At 42.9% G+C, this 17,360-nt stretch overlaps 1 protein-coding gene across 2 annotated transcripts in view; it reads right to left on the bottom strand.

Moving 5' to 3' along the window:
* Positions 1-7,584: 7,584 nt before the first annotated feature.
* ZNF823 (zinc finger protein 823) overlaps positions 7,585-17,360 on the bottom strand; it is a 23,524-nt gene continuing 13,748 nt past the window's right edge. Inside the window, exons 2-4 of one of the 2 annotated variants that reach the window (XM_011994040.1) lie at positions 11,538-11,664; positions 10,519-10,579; positions 7,585-9,669 (exon numbers count right to left, since the gene is read on the bottom strand). In XM_011994040.1, the coding sequence (XP_011849430.1) occupies positions 8,028-9,669; positions 10,519-10,579; positions 11,538-11,664 (1,830 nt within the window). In that variant the 3' untranslated portion in view covers positions 7,585-8,027. The remainder of the gene's footprint in view (positions 9,670-10,518; positions 10,580-11,537; positions 11,665-17,360) is intronic. The other variant, XM_011994041.1, reaches the window with a different exon arrangement.

Raw genomic sequence — 17,360 nt, 5'->3', positions numbered from 1 at the left:
TTAGCCGGGCGTGGTGGTGGGCGCCTGTAGTCCCAGCTACTCGGGAGGCTGAGACAGGAGAATGGCGTGAACCCGGGAGGTGGAGCTTGCAGTGAGCCAAGATCACGCCACTGCACTCCAGCCCGGGCAAGAGAGTGAGACTCCATCTCAAAAAAAAAAAAAAAAATAGGGCTTTAGAGGATAAATATGCTTGTATATCACTGGAATTTATCCATAGATCACTGGAGAATTGATCCTGATTGTGGTAAGTAATTTACATGATAAACACTTGAGTAAACATGACAGAACCTCAAGTCATCCTACATTGTAAAGACATATTGGATGAAAGCAGAATTTACTGTCCTTCCTAAATTAAAAATGAACTCTACATACATTCTATAACATTATGAGGATAAGATTTCCCTCATCCATCCAACCTGGAAATTTCCATGTTATATTACATATTTCCCCTTCACCATTCACTCTACAATTAGAATCAGAAAATTGTTTCTTGTGCAGGTCATGATCTCTCTATATCCATTTCCTGAACTTCTAGCCCAGGTACAGAATTACATTTCAACAATCCCTTATGTTGCATTATATGTTCTCAATTTTTTATAGTTAGGAAATTCTTTTCTACTTTATTGTTATTTTTAGTTTGTGCTGCTTAATTTTTCTCATATTTTAGAAGACTCAATCATGAATAAAACTTTTTAGTGGCTCAACTTCAGCTTATGAATATTATGCAGAGGAAATGAAGACAGTTCCTTCTAAATAGACAACAGGAAGGTGTTAGCATCATCCATGGGTCCAAAGTCAGTATGGTGCAAACTGGGAGCAAAGCTGTGTGGCAGTAGGTGACCTAAGCCTGGGGATCAAATCTAAAGGTTGCCTGACAGTCAAAGGGACTGCATGGGAACAGGGTTTTCATGGACAGAAGAAAATGAACAAAGTGCTCAGGACAAGGAAAAATGTGACCAAGGGCTGCTTGGTATCTTGATAATCCAAATCTCTGCACTACTGTGGCTTTTCCCCCGACTTTATTTATGGTGCAAAAATACACATAAAATAAAATTTACTCTCTCTTTTTTTTTTTTTTTTTGAGACGGGGTCTCACTCTGTCACCAAGTTGGAATGCAATGGCACGATCTCGGTTCACTGCAACCTCTGCCTCCTGGGTTCAAGCAATTCTCCTGCCTCAGCCTCCCGACTAGCTGGGACTATAGGCGTGCGCCACCACACCCAGCTAATTTTTGTATTTTTAGTAGAGACGGGGTTTCACCATGTTGGCCAGGATGGTCTCGATCTCCTGACCTTGTGATCCCCCTGCCTCAGCCTCCCAAAGTTCTGGGATTACAGGGATCAGCCACTGTGCCTGGCCAAAATTTACCCTCTTAACCCTATTCATGAGGGCCCTACCCTCATGGTCTCATTTCATCCTAATGACCTCCCAGAGATCCCATCTCCTCATTCCATATATTAGAGAGTAGGCTTTCAACATACGAATTTCAGGGGACAAATAAACTCAATAATATTGTACTCGCCACCCCAGTTTATTTCCTCACATGCGGAATGATCATTTATTCCATCCTAATACCACCAAAAGTCTTGACTCATTCTATCATTAACTCTGAAGCCTAAAATCGAAGTCTCATTTAAACAGCATCTGAATCAGATAGAGGTGAGAGTTGAGGTAACATTCACGCTGAGCCAACATTCTTCTCCCGATGTAAAATCAAATCAGTTGTGTGCTTGTAAAATATAATGGTGGAACAGTTATAAGATAAACAAGGCTATTCCAAAGGGGAGCAATATAACGGGTAGAAGACTGACAGTTCCCAAGCAAGTCCAAAACCTAGAAAGGTAAACTTCATAAGATCTTATGAAGGCTAAATAATAATCCCTTTTCATTTGGTACTCTGCCCTCAAGGAATTGGGACACAGCAATTGTGTCCCAGCAACTCTGTTAGACACGGGTCAAACCCAAATAGCGTTTGATGGCGCCGCATCCACACTTCTGGGTTTAGCTCATCTTGTTTGTGGACACTTCAAAATGTTCCCTACTGTTTATACTCAGGAGGCAGCCTTCATAACCTCTAAATAGCTACAGGGATCCCTCTTCTCTTGCCTCTAAGAATACCACACATTCGGCTCTATGGATGATTCCTGTAAAATAACACAGGTTCAACAGCTTTCATTCCTTTCTTCCTGTGATCTTCACTTTCAGTTCAAAGGGGCTATTTTACTGCAGAGGTGGCTAAGTCCATGGTTGGCAAGCATGCCACTCTTCCTATCAAAAGGTCTTGGACACACCCTTGGTGCGCTCTTCCCAACATGCCTTTTCATCTTTGCAATAATCCTTTTCTAAACATTTTCATTTCAATTTCTTCTTGCTGAATATTTCCATCTCCAACATTTTTCTCTACTCACATTTTATTTATTTATTTATTTGAGGCAGCCTGTCACCCAGGCTGGAGTGCACTGATGTGATCACGGCTCACTGCAACCTCCGCCACCCGAGTTCAAGCGATTCTCCTGCCTTAGCCTCCCGAGCAGCTGGGATTACAGGCATGCGCCACCACACCTGGCTAATTTTTTGTATTTTTAGTAGAGACAGGGTTTCACCACATTGGCCAGGCTGGATTCGAGCTCCTAACCTAAAGTGATCTGCCCGCCTCAGCCTCCGAAAGTGCTGGGATTACAGGTGTGAGCCACCAAGCCTGGTCTCTCCTCACATTTTAGTATATGCAGTCAAGAGGAACCAAGTCGCTTTTTTCAACACTTCCAAGAAATATTGTCGGCTCAATATCAAATTTCATCACTTCTTAGTTCTACTTTCTCCAAAATAGCACTGAAGTACAATGCACCAAGTTCTTTGCCACTTTCTACAACGGTTCATCTTTTCTGTATTATGCAATAATATTATCCTCAATTCTGAGACCACATCAGTATTGCCTTTATTGTCCATATATCCACCAAAATTTTGTACATGATTTTTTATGTGCCCTAGTAAGATGAAAACTTGCTTTATGCCTCTTTTTATTTTTATTTTTTATAGATGGGGTCTTGCCACACTGCCTAGGCTGGTCTTGAACTCCTGGGCTCAAGCGATCCTCCTTCCTCATCCTCCCAAAGTGCTGGCATTATAGGCATGAGCCACCATACGGGGCCTGCCTGTCCTCTTTTGTGAGCTCCTACCAGTGTCCAAAGACAAAATTACAACAAATTTAGGTACTGGCAGATTTAGTGTCTGATGAGGGCCGATTTTCTGATTCACAGATAGCTTTGTTTGTTTGTTTGTTGAGACACAGTCTCACTCTGTCACCCAGGCTGCATGTAGTGCAGTGGCATGATCATGGCTCACTGCAGCCTCAGCTTCCCTGGGCTTGGGTGATCCTCCCACTTCAGTCTCCCGAGTAGCTGGAACTACAGGCGTGTGCCACCATGCCCAGCTCATTTTTTTATTCTTTGTAGAAATGGGACTTTATCATGTTGCCCAGGCTGGTCTTGAACTCCTGGGCTCAAGTGATCTGCCCACCTCAGCCTCCCAGAGTGCTTGAATTGCAGGCAAGAACCACCATGCCTAGCCTCATAGATAGCTATCTTAATGTATCCCCCAAGGCAGAGAGCAAAAAAGCAAGCTGTTGGGAGGATTCACAATAGGTAACTGATTTCATTATTGAGGCTCCACTCTCATGATCTAACCTAGTCTGTATTATATCCCAAAGAAGACATTCCCTAATTCTGTCACATTAGGGAAATGGATTAGAATGAGTGAATTTTATGAGGACACATTTATTCTATAACAGGCGGTCTGCTTTTTGTCATTGACTTTTTAGAGTTCTCTCAGCAGTCTGCATATTAATTTCTTGTCAGATACACGAATGGAAATGCTTTCTCTCATTCTATGGGTTGTCTATTTTGATGCCAAAAGTTTTAAAATTTCATGCATTTCCATTTCTTTTTTCTCTTACGGGTCATGCCTTTGGTGTCATATCCAGGAAATCATTGGAAAATCCAGGTTCATAAAGCTTTTGCCATATACTTTTTTTTTTTTTTTGAGACGGAGTCTCACTCTGTCACCAGGCTGGAGGGCAGTGGAGCGATCTCAGCTCACTGCAACCTCCACCTCCTGGGTTCAAGCGATTCTCTTTCCTCAACCTCCCAAGTAGCTGGGATTACAGGAATGCGCTACCATGCCCAGCTAATTTTGTATTTTTAATAGAGACGGTGTGGTCAGGCTGGTTTTGAACTCCCGAACTCAGGTGATTTGCCAGCCTTTGCCTCCCAAAGTGCTGGGATTACAGGCGTGAGCCACCGTGCCTGGCCAGGGAAGGGTACATTTTCATTCTGTTGCATATGGATGTGCATTTTCCTCCAGCATCAGTCTATGGAAACACGATCTTATCTTCCATTGTATCATCATAGTATGCGTGTCAAAAATTGTTGGACACTAGGCAAACATGTATTTCTGTCCTGTGTATTTTGTCACAATTGTCTATTTCTGTGTCAGTATGCTGACACTAAATTTTTTTTATTAGTATAAATTTGCTCTAAGTTTTGAAATCAGGAAGTGTCAGTCTACCAACTTTGCTCTTGTTTTTCAATTCTTGTTTTGTCTGTTCAGAGTCCCTTGAGATGCCATATGTAAAAAGATGGAAAAATGGGTCCTAAAAACTAATCAAGTGGTCAAAGCTATCCCTAAAAGGCTAGCAGGGAGCAAAAAGTGCTATTTCTCAATGAGAAAAAAAAAATCTTAGAGAGGTGTTTTGAAAAATGCCATGTCACTTTTGAAAGTGGGCCACATGGTAAGAACAAACTAAGCATTCACACACTAAAGCAGAAAGAAGCTGAAATTCTTGGAAGTCTTAGAGCTGCCTCTATAATGGGAAAAACGACTCCTCTGCTTCATGACAGACTGAGTATAAAGACTGAGAAAGCATTAAGTGTGTGGCTAGAGGACACATCGCTAAACAACATCCCTTTTAATAATAAAATAAAGTGTGAAAAAACAGCCTTTATGAATACCACTGTGAGAAGGTTGAGGAGAGCAAGAAAAAGGAGTTTCAGGCCAGTATTGTCTGGCTGCGCTAGCTACATAAAGCACCAGAGCCTCAAACATTTAAAGACTATAGGAGAATTGACACTGGCTTATGCCAACGCAATATTAGCGTTCCCAGCAGAGCTCACAAAACTCATAAAAAGAAAGTCTACCTTCCAAAGCAAGTCCTCCATTGCAATGAATTGGGTAAGCCCTAGAAAAAAAAAGAGGTCCAGTGGTACCTACATCCATGACTGCCAAGGAGGCCCTGGGGTTCAGGGCCCGGAAAGATCACCTACTCTGGTGCAGTGTGGCAATGTGGCAGGTCACAAGAACAAGCCAGGCCTTGGCTCTTGAGCAAATAATCCCTAGGTCCTTTAGAACAAAAGCAAAACTTGCCTGCCTCCTTTCTGGCAAAAATACAAGAAGGCTTGGGTAATGGCCATCTTGTCCTTGGAATGGTTCTACCAAAGCTTCATTCCTGATGTGAAGAAATACCTTGAAGAGGCTGGACGTGGTGGCTCACGCCTGTAATCTCAGCACTTTGGGAGGCTGAAGTGGGTGGATCACTTGAGGTCAGGAGTTCAAGACCAGCCTGACCAATATGGTGAAACCCTGTCTCTACTAAAAATGCAAAAATTAGCCAGGCGTGGTGGCGCATGCCTGTAATCCCAGCTACTCAGGCGGCTGAGGCAGGAGAATTGCATGAACCCAGGAGATGGAGGTTACAGTGAGCCAAGATCGCGCCACTGCTCTCCAACCTGGGTGACAAAGCAAGACTTCATCTCCAGGAAAAAAAAAAAAAAAAAGGAAGAAATGTCTTGAAGAGGCTGGGCGCAGTGGCTCACACCTGTAATCCCAGCACTTTGGGAGGCTGAGGTGGGCAGATCACGAGGCCAAGAGATCGAGACCATCCTGGCCAACATGGTGAAACTCCATCTCTAGTAAAAAAAAAAAAAAAAAAAAAAAATACAAAAATTAGCTGGGCTTGGTGGCATGTGCCTGTAGTCTCAGCTACTCGGGAGGCTGAGGCAGGAGAATCGCTTGAACCTGGGAGGCAGAGGTTGCAGTGAGCTGAGATCGCGCCACTGCACTCCAGCCTGGTGACAGAGTGAGACTCTATCTCAAAAAAAAAGAGAAATACCTTGAAGAGAAGGGACTGCCACTCAAGGTCCTTCTCATAATTGACAATGCTCCTGATCATCTCCAATCTCTGCTTTGCCACTAAGAATGTGGAAGTGATGTCCCTGCTCCTAACACTACATCACAGTGACAGCTACTCAATTAAGGCATAATCAAGTAGATTAAGGTGACTTATACTTACCTGACCTTCGGGAGGATTCATGCCATCCTGATGCTAACTCTGACTGTACCATAGTGGATTTATGAAAGCACTTCACAATTGCACATGCAACAGTTCTCACTGCAGAGGCTATAGATGCCCCAAAGCTCAAGAACCCCAAAGCAAGCTGGAAGCCATTATAGAGAGAGGGAGTCAATGATTTCAGGGGCTTCCCCACTATTGATGCAATAGTTAAGAATATCTTTTTTTTTTTTTTTTTCCCCGAGATGGAGTCTCACTCTGTTGCCCAGGCTGGAGTGCAATGGTGTGATCTCGGCTCATTGCAACCTCCACCTCCTGGGTTAAAGTGATTCTCCTGTCTCAGCCTCCTGAGTGGCTGAGATTACAGGTGCATGCCACCACACCTGGCTAATTTTTGTATTTTTAGTAAAGACAGGGTTTCATCATATTGCTCAGGCTGGTCTCGAACTCCTGACCTCAGGTGACCCACCCTCCTCGGCCTCCCAGTGTTGGGATTACAGGCATGAGCCACCGCGCCTGGCCAAGAATATCTTAAATATTGCAAGGGAAGTTGGTAAGAAAGGCTATCTCTGACAGGACTGCAGACGATGTGGAGGAACACACAGAAGAGCGTAAATTCTTACAACAAGGAACTCAAAGATGTGCTGAAATGCTCTATAGATTGATGATGATGACGATGACTTAAAAGAGGCAGGGCCACAGATTTGGACACTTGAAACATGTGCAGTTTTTCAATAGACAAAAGTATTAAGAAAGTTCATCATCCTCAAGTAAGATCCTTTGATGGAACTAAGCCTCCATGTCACCCACGGAATAACATGCCAACAAACAGTGCAAGATTTTTTTGATGACTCAAAAAAAAAAGAAAAAGTAGCTTCCTACACTTCTCACTAAGCACCTGCAAACATAAACACAGAACCTTCCATGGTTAAGGATCTGCAGCACTGAAGCTGAACAGATCTTGACAGTAGTATTATTTGGCCTCCTCCAACAAGTCAACATCTGCATCAGAACCTAGTTCTTTCAACACTGATGATCATCCTGACATCTGTCAAGATTCAACTTAGCCTGATGTCTCACTGCTTATCTACAATGCTACAACACGTGACAGTGTTAGGCACCATCCAGCAATCATCATCATCATCATCATCATCATCATTATACTTGGGTTATCAAGAGAGAAGCAGGATTTTGATGAGTGTTCACATGCTCGTTCAGGTCACAAAACAAAAGCAATCTGTGAATGTTAAAACGAAGAAATTTTAATGTTCTGGGTGACATATACTCTGTAGGTGGGCCTGCAATGGTTGTGTCTGCGTTGAACACGCAGAGACTATTTTTCTTGTCATGATTCTCTAAACAATACAATCAAACAACTATTTACATAGCTTTTACAATGTATGAGGTATTAAAAGTAATCTAGAGATGACTTACACAGTATACAGGAGGATGTGCATAGTTTACATGCAAATATGCCATATAACAAAGGACTTGACATCTGTGGATTTAGGGGGTGCTGAAACCAATCCCTTGCAATATATTGGGGGATAACTGTATTTAAAAAATTGAAACTACTTAAGGCTTTATCCCGTGTTTACATTCATAGGGTCTATCTCCAAAGTGAGTTCTTTCAGTTTCTGAAATTGAATAAAAGTACTGAATGTTTTCCCACATTCCATACATTTACAGAGTATCTTTCCAGTGAGTCCTTTTATGTCTATGCAAGGAACGGAGAGAACTCAGTGCCTTCCCACATTCCTTACATTCATACAGCTTCTCTCCAGTGTGAGTTTTTTCATGTCCTCGAAGGAAACGGGAACGAGTGAAGGCTTTACCACATTGGAGACATTCATAGGGTTTCTCTCCAGTGTGAATTCTTTCATGTCTTAGAAGGCAAGTGAGCCAAGAGAATGCTTTCCCACATTCCTTACATTCATACGGCTTCTCTCCAGAGTGAATCCTTTCGTGGACTTTTAAGTTACTGAAATGACTGAAGGCTTTCCTACATGTTTTACACTCATAAGGTTTTTCTACTGTGTGGATCCTTTTATGCTGAGAAAGGTATTTGAAACAACTGAATGCTTTCCCACATTCCTTACACTCATACGGCTTCTCTCCAGTGTGCGTTGTCTCATGATTTTGAAAGGAAGAGAGATCGCTAAAGGCTTTCCCACATTTACATTTATACGGTTTCACTCCAGTGTGAGTTGCTTCATGTCTTCGAAGGGAACCGGACAGACTGAAGGCTTTACCACATTGTTTACATTGATAGGGTTTCTCTCCAGTGTGAGTCCTTTCGTGTCTTTGAAATAAACTGGGACAACCGAAGGCTTTCCCACATATCTTGCATTTCTGGGGTCCATCTCCTGTGTGTGTTATCATGTGACTTCGAAAGCTCGAGCTATGAGATAAAACTTTCCCACACTGCTTACATTCATAGAGTTTCTCTCCAGTGTGAGTCGTTTCATGATTTCGAACCGAACTAGGACAATCAAAGCCTTTCCCACATATCTTACATTTATGAGGTCCATCTCCAGTGTGCCTTATCATGTGTCTTCGAAAGCTTGTGTGATGATAAAACGTTTTCCCACATTGCTGACATGCATAGGGTTGTTCTCCCGTGTGAGTCCTTTCGTGGAGTCGAGTGTAATAGTAACAGCTGAAGGCTTTCCCACATTGTGTACATTTATAGGGTTTCTCTCCGGTGTGAGTTCTTTCATGTCTTAGATAGGTACTGTAATCAGGAAAGGCTTTGGAACACTGTTTACATTCATACGCTTTCTCTCCCGTGTGGATTCTCTCATGTCTTAGATAGGAACTGTAAAAAGGAAAGGCTTTGGAACACTGCTTACATTCATACGGTTTCTCTCCAGTGTGCGTTCTTTCGTGCAAATGAAATAAACTGGGCCAAACAAAGGCTTTCCCACACAACTTACATTTATAAGGTCCATCTCCATGGTGTGCCGCCATGTGTCTGCGAAGGTTTCCAAGAGAACTAAAGGTTTTTGCGCATTCTTTACAATCGAAGGGTTTCTTTCCGGTGGGAGGCCTTTCATGTGTCTGAAAGGAGTGCTGATGACTGATGGTTTTCCCACGTTGTTTATGTGTATACGGCTTCTCTCCATATTCCTGATGCTCACATGATTTGTGTCCAGTGTCAACTCTGATGTTGCAATTAAGAGATGAATGACCCATGGCGACTTCTCCACACTCACTGCTGTCACATGGATTTACTTGAGGAGTGTTCTTGTTCACAATACTATCTGGAATCTGGCCAAAAGTTTCTCCACATTGACTATCATCTTTAATTTCACATGTATGACTTCTGTAACAAATAAGAAATACATTACTAAAGGTTTGTTTACGAGTGATTTTATATGTATTGAAGTACTAGATTTACATTTTTAACATTATCATGCAAAGTACAGGCTTCATCCCGTTTGAATGTGAAGAGACAGTGCTGTGTAAGATGGTCCCATGACAGCTATTAGCAAAACAGTGATATTCACATGGAGATTCTTTCTTTCTTTCTTTCTTTTTTTTGAAACGGAGCTTTGCGCTTGTTGCCCAGGCTGGAATGCAATGGCGCAATCTCGGCTCACCGCAACCTCTGCCTCCCAGGTTCAAGCAATCCTCCTGCCTCAGCCCCCCAAGTAACTAGGATTACAGGCATGCGCCACCACGCCTGGCTAATTTTGTATTTTTAGTAGAGACGGGGTTTCTCCATGTTGGCCAGGCTGGTCTTGAACTCCCAACCTCGGGTGATCTACCCACCTCAGCCCCCGAAAGTGCTGGGATTATAGGCGTGAGCCACCACTCCTGGCCCACATGGAGATTCTTAATTCCATTTCCAAGGGAACTATTTTGCAAAGACTGAATAGCTATGTCACATTTAACTATATGTTCCTGGGGAAAATTTTTTTTATTAGAGATGGGGATCTCACTATGTTGCCCTGGCTGATCTCAAACTCCTAGACTCAAGTAATCCTCCCACCTTGGCCTCCCAAAGTGCTGAGATTACATGTGTAAGCCACTGTGCTTGGTCAGAAAAAGAATTATTAGAATGAATAAATTTAAGCTGGGCTTGTTTACTTTCTCTGCTTGTTTTTAAAATTCTCTTATCATTCTATGAACCACTGCAGCGACATAGCTTTCTTTTGTGAGCACAAATTACCTTAGATTTCTCCTGGGATTTTGGCACTGATCTCCAATGTTCTGGTCCTCCCATTTCGTTTCTAAAAGGTAGACCCAGGAAAATCACTAAAAATTTTTACAAAATTGTAGAAAAACTCTTAAGATTTTACATGTACTGCAATCAGGCATGATTCATTCACCAAAGTACATGTGACTCTTCAACAACATGGGTTTGAACTGCACAGCTCCACTTATACACGCATGTTCTTCAGTCTCTGCTACCCCTGGGATGGCAAGACCAACCCCTCCTCTTCCTCAGCCCACTCAATGTGAAGACGACAAGAGTGAGAACCTTTATGATGATCTACTTCCACTTAATGAATAGTAAATATAGTTGCTCTTCTTTTTTTTTTTGAGACGGAGTCTTGCTCTGTCACTGAGGCTGGAGAGCAGTGGGCACGATCTCAGCTCACTGTAAGCTCTGCCTCCCGGGTTCACGCCATTCTCCTGCCTCAGCCTCCCGAGTAGCTGGGACTACAGGCGCCCGCCACCACGCCTGGCTAATTTTTCTTGTAATTTTAGTAGAAACAGGGTTTCTACTAAATTAAATGGGCTAATCACCATTAGCCAGGATGGTCTCGATCTCCTGACTTCGTGATCCATCCGCCTCGGCCTCCCAAGGTCCTGGGATTACAGGCGTGAGCCACCGCGTCCGGCCAGTTTCTCTTCTTATGATTCTCATCAACATTTTCCTTCCCTAGCTCACTTTATTGTGAGAGTACAGTATATAATACATGTGACATACAATATATGGATTAATCTAATGTTTATGTTATCGATAAGTGGGCCAGTCAACAATAGATTATTAGTGGTTAAGTTGTGGGGGACAAAAAAAGTTATTAAAGGATGCAAGTCTACTTGAGGGGCTGGCACCTCTAAACCCTGTGTTGTTCAAGGGCCAACCATATGCCCTTTCCATATATCAAATCATGAACAGCGTTGATGACCAGGAAACAAATGTCTCCAATTGACTGAGTGAAGAGATGATGTCATCCTTACCTATACAGTCCAGATTCCTAATGGTTTCCTGCATGACATTTCTGTAGAGACTCTTCTGTGATGGACCCAGCAAAGCCCACTCCTCTTGTGTGAAGTTCACAGCCACATCTTCAAAGGCCACTGAGTCCTGAAACATCCCACATGTGCAGAGGAGGAAGGTTGAGATGGACAGCACTGAGAATCCATACTCACTGCATAAACTTTGCATGATGCTGTGGTTTCCAAGCATTTATTCAATGACATAGTCAACCCACTCTTATTCTGTCTACACTCACTTTTTCCAACAAAACCATTGTGATGCTTTAGCTGAATGTGTTTGGTAAAGTAACAGTCGAATAGGAACCTGCCTCTTGTTGGTGAGTTAAGTGAGTCTTATTGCCTGCGTCACCCCTGATGTCTATTTCTACAGCGGTTTGTGTAGTTCTTGTCATGACAAAGTATGACTACCTATTGTGTAGGAGAATTACCACTCCCAGTCCTGAAACTGCATATCCTGACAAAGGCTCGTTTGCAAACTTGGATCTTTCATGGTGTCTAGGCACTGGACTAAGAAAGGGGTCCCACCAACGTAACTAAAGCAGAGGCTGAGTGGACCTAAACTGTTTATGCAAAATATAGGGGCCAGGCATGGTGACTCAGGCCTGCCATCCCATCACTTTGGGAGGCCAAAGTGGAAGGATCACTTAAGAACAGGAGTTTAGGACCAGCATGGGTAACATAGTGAGCCCTTTTCTCAACAAAAAATAAAACTAGGTCTGACTCAGTGGCTCATGCCTGTAATCCCAGCACTTTGGGAGGCCAAGACAGGTGCATCACTTAAGCCCAGGAGTTCGAGACCAGCCTGGGCAACATGGTGAGACCTTGTCTCTACAAATAATAATAATAATAAAAAAAATACTAAGATGTGGTGGCACATGCCTGTAGTCCCAGATATCCAGGATGCTGAGGTGAGAGCATCACCCAAGCCCAGGAGGTTGGGGCTGCAGTGAGCTGTGATCATGCCACTATACTCCAGCTTAAAAAATACAGTGAGATCCTGTCTCAAAAAATATAATAAAAGTAAAAATATATATGTATGTAATATATATTTTAACTCCTATTCCCCCTCTGAAAGTTTGGAAGTTTGTTATATGGTCAGCAGAGAGAGAATACCTGTTAGCCACTGCTAGGTGTGAATGCTTGTGCTCTCCAAAACTCATGCTGAAACTTCATCCTCAATATGACAATAATGAAATGTGGGGCTTTAAGAGTTGATTGGGACTGGGCGCGGTGGCTCACACCTGTAATTCCAGCACTTTGGGAGGTCAGGAGATTGAGACCATCCTGGCTAATACAGTGAAACTCCATCTCTACTAAAAATACAAAATATTAGCTGGGTGTGGTGACGGGCACCTGTAGTCCTAGCTACTTGGGAGGCTGAGGCAGGAGAATGGCGTGAACCCGGGAGGCAGAGCTTTCAGTGAGCCAAGATCGTGCCACTGCACTCCAGCCTGGGTGACAGAGCAAGACTCTGTCTCAAAAAAAAAAAAAAAAAAAAAAGTTGATTGGATCTTGAGAGTTTAGACCTCAGGAATGTACTAATCCATTCATAGATAAATGGCTTAATGAATAAACGGGGTATCTCAGGAGTAGGCCTAGTGTCCTTATGAGAAGAGGAAGAGACCTGAACTCTTCTCTGGGCCCCTGGCCATGCAATATCCTGTGCCACCTAGGGACTCTGCAGAGTCCCCACCAGCAAGGAGGCTCTTACCAGATGCCAAGCCTTGATCTTGGGCCTCCTAGCCTCCAGAAGTATAAAAAACAGTGTTTTTTATAAATTATCCAGGCTCAGGTAATCCTGTTATAAGTAACAAAATCAGACTAAGACAGTTATGAGTAAACACTCTGGACACTGGATCGCTACTGAGGGACCCTAGTATCTAACGTTTCACATGTTTGGTTGCAATTTGTTACATGGGATATTCAGCCCATCCTCTGCAATTACACTGAGAGAGAACATTTGGAAACTGGCAACTGGTTTCCTCTAGACCAAACGTAGTTAAGCACGACAAAAGACTATTAAAAAATATTTCGCAGGCTGGGCACGGTGGCTCACACCTGTAATCCTAGCACTTTGGGAAGCCGGATGGGCGGATCACCTGAGGTCAGAAATTCAAGACCAGCTGGCCAACATGGCAAAACTCCGTCTCTCCTAAAAAGTACAAAAATTAGGCAGGCATTGTGGCGGGCGCCTGTAATCCCAGCTACTTGGGAGGCTGAGGCAGACAGAATTGCTTGAATTGCAGAATTGCAGACAGGTTGCAGTAAACTGAGATCGTGCCACTGGACTCCAGCCTGGGGAAAAGAGCAAGACTCTGTCTCAAAAAACAAAACCAAAAAGAACTCGCTATCTCAATGGAAAAATTACAAATTTTGCATTGGATAATGACAAAGGAGAAGGAAAGACGGGGAAAGATTGCACATGTTCTAAGAAAAAACTCAATGTCACCTCTCATGATTATCTATAATATTCCCTAAATTCCTAAAGAGACTTTTAGTAGTCAACAAAGATTATATTGCCAAACCTAATAAAAGTCCCCAATGTCTGAAAAGGTTAAAAACCTTCTAACCAGCCGGGCGCGGTGGCTCACGCCTGTAATCCCAGCACTTTGGGAGGCCGAGGTGGGTGGACCACAAGGTCAGGAGATTGAGACCATCCTGGCCAACATGGTGAAATCCTGTCTCTACTAAAAATACCAAAAAACTTAGCTGGGTGTGGTGGTGTGCAGGCGTGTAATCCCACCTACTGAGGAGGCTGGGGCAAGAGAATTGCTTGAATCTGGGAGGCGGACACTGCAATAAGCCAAGATCGTGCCACTGCAGTCCAGGCTGGTGACAGAGCGAGACTCTGTCTCAAAAATAAACAAACAAACAAATAAAAAAAACAAAACAAAAAGAAATCCCCCAAAAAACTCTTCTAACCAAGAAAGTTATAGCTTTCCAAAAACAGATAAAGGATTTTGAAACTATAATATTTGGCATCCCATACTATTAACAGGGAGATAAACACACAGAAAAAGGAAAGCAAAAAATGGTAGAAGAGCTTAGTGGAGTTTTTATCTGTCCTTGGCCCAATCCCTCCTCACATCAGAGCCAATCTTGAAGACAGCAGACCAAGTTTTCAGTGTGGATCCCTAGAGGTAGCAGATCAGATCTTATTTGCAAATTATTGCCTTTGTATTTTCCAATCATCTGGGGACTATCCAAAGGTCTGAAAGGAGGTTCTCTTTTCTACTTCATCAGTAATGGAACCCAGTCAGGGTCAAACGTGTCAAGAACTGCTTCAAAATGTTGCAAAATACACAAAAAGCTTGCGATCTCCTGGAACAACAGATTACAGTTAAGACGCACAGCAGACCTACTAAGTCGTGGGAAGAAAAGCTGGAGATAAAATTTCCTTCAGAAATTAGGGTACTGGAGGCCAGGCACGATGGCTCATCCCTGTAATCTCAGCACGTTGGGAGCCCAAGGCGGGTGGATCACCTGAGGTCAGGAGTTCAAAACCAGCCTGGCCAACATGGCGAAACCCCGTCTCTACTAAAAATACAAAAAAAATTGGCCAGGCGTGGTGGCTCATGCCTGTAATCCCAGCACTTTGGGAAGCCGAGGTGGGTGGATCACGAGGTCAGGAGATTGAGACCATCCTGGCTAACATAGTGAAACCCCTAATACAAAAAAAAAAAATTAGCCAGGTGTGGTGGCAGGCGCCTGTAGTCCCAGCTACTCAGGAGGCTGAGGCAGGAGAATGGCGTGAATCCGCGAAGCAGAGCTTGCAGTGAGCCAAGATTGCGCCACTGCACTCCAGCTTGGGCGTGGTGGTGAGCTCCTTGTAATCTCAGTTACTCAGGAGGCTGAGGCAGAGAGAATTGCTTAAAACCCAGTAGGCGGAAGTTGCAGTGAGCTGAGATTGCACCACTGCACTCCAGCCTGGGCAACAGAGTGAGACTCCATCTCGGAAAAAAAAAAAAGAAAGAAATTAAGGTACTGAAAAGCACCCAGTTATATTAGGGAATATTTTTGTTATACCTACCTGATCTAACAGATACAAATTTGTTTGAAATAATACTAGCAATGTATTGGGTAGTAACAGGTTCCAATAGGGCAAATGAATGACAGTGATGTTATATTGGATGGGAGGAAGGAATTTGGAACAGTAAGTAATACCAGTGCTACTCTCAAAGCCAGTATAGCATTATTTGAAACTGAAGGTCCATTAGTTGTAAATGGTGTGCTACAAACTCTAGGGAATTCACTAATAAAATTTAAGAAACAAGTAGACTTATGGCCGGGTGTGGTGGCTCACGCCTGTAATCCCAGCACTTTGGGAGGCGAGGCAAGTGGATCACGAGGTCAGGAGATCAAGACTAGCCTGATCAACATGGTGAAACTCCGTCTCTACTAAAAATACAAAAATTAGCCGGGCATGGTGGCATGCCTATAATCCCAGCTATTGGGAAGCTGAGGCAGGAGAATTGCTTGAACCTGGGAGGCAGAGGTTGTAGTGAGCCGAGATCGTGCCATTGTACTCCAGCCTAGGTGACAAAAGCAAAACTCCGTCTCAAAAAAAAAAAAAAAAAAAAGAATCATACAGAATGCTCAGTTAAAATGAAAGCAGAAAAAGTGAAGAAGTTAAAAAAACAGTCAAGTAGAAGAATAGAAAACAATAACATATATACATATTACCAATTATGTCAATACCACTTTGAATGTGTATTAGCTATACATACCAGTTAAAAAGACATGGACTGGCTGAATAGAATAAAAAAAACAAGGCTGGTCAGCACGGTGACTCATGCCTGTAAGCCCTGCATTTTGGAATGCTGAGGCGGGTGCATTGCTTGAGGCCAGGAGTTTGAGACCAGCCTGGCCAATGTGGTGAAATCCCATCTTTACTAAAAATACAAAAAAATTAGCCTGGCGTGGCGATGCATGCCTATAATCTCAGCTACTCGGGAGGCTGAGGCATGAGATTCACTCGAACCCAGGAGGCGGAGGCTGCAGTGAGCTGAGATTGTGCCACTGCACTCCAGCCTGGGCAAGACAGCAAGGCTCTGCCTCTAAAAAAAACCCAACAAATAAAACAAGACTCAGCAATGTGTACATGAAAACCATTTTAAACTGAAAGACACACATACATGAAATATAAAGGTATGGAGGAATATATGACATTCTTGCCCTAATCGAAAGAAATATGGAACAGCTATTTTAAATTTAGATAAATCACATTTTAGGTCAAGGAAAGATACAAGGGATGAAGAGATTTCATAAAGATAAAGAAGTCAATTCTACAAGAAGACATAATAATCCTTAATATCTACGCTCATGAAACAAATCATCAAAATACATAAGGCAAAACTTATAAAACCACATGGCAAAATACACATGCCCTAGATGGCTTCCCAGTACCTACTGGCATTCAATGCTTGCTAACCTCTTCTTTCTGGGATCTCTAAGTAATACATAGTTTCTGTTATTTCTTGCATTTTGTTGAGTTGCTTTCTCTGTGTCTTACCTGACCAATATACCTGAATCTAATTTCTACCCAGTCAGGGCTTTCTTTGTAAGATTATTTTGGCAGTGGCTACCTTGGTAATAATAAAATAAAAACAGATCAGACAATGGGCCATAAGGTGTCTACCAGAAAAAACAATTAGGTCACCTGGCCAGATAAAGAAGTACTATCCTACAGGTTACGTTTGGAAATTAACCTGTTTGGGGAGGTCTTATGATTTAGGGCTTACATCTTGTCCCTGAGTAAAGAATCTTTTTTTTTTTTGGGGGGGG

This window comes from Mandrillus leucophaeus, unplaced genomic scaffold (genome assembly GCF_000951045.1).
Source record: "Mandrillus leucophaeus isolate KB7577 unplaced genomic scaffold, Mleu.le_1.0 Scaffold440, whole genome shotgun sequence".
In the NCBI taxonomy this organism is placed as follows: Eukaryota; Metazoa; Chordata; class Mammalia; order Primates; family Cercopithecidae; genus Mandrillus; species Mandrillus leucophaeus.
The sequence above is the reverse complement of the archived record's forward strand: the minus strand, read 5'-3'. Positions and strand labels throughout refer to the sequence as shown.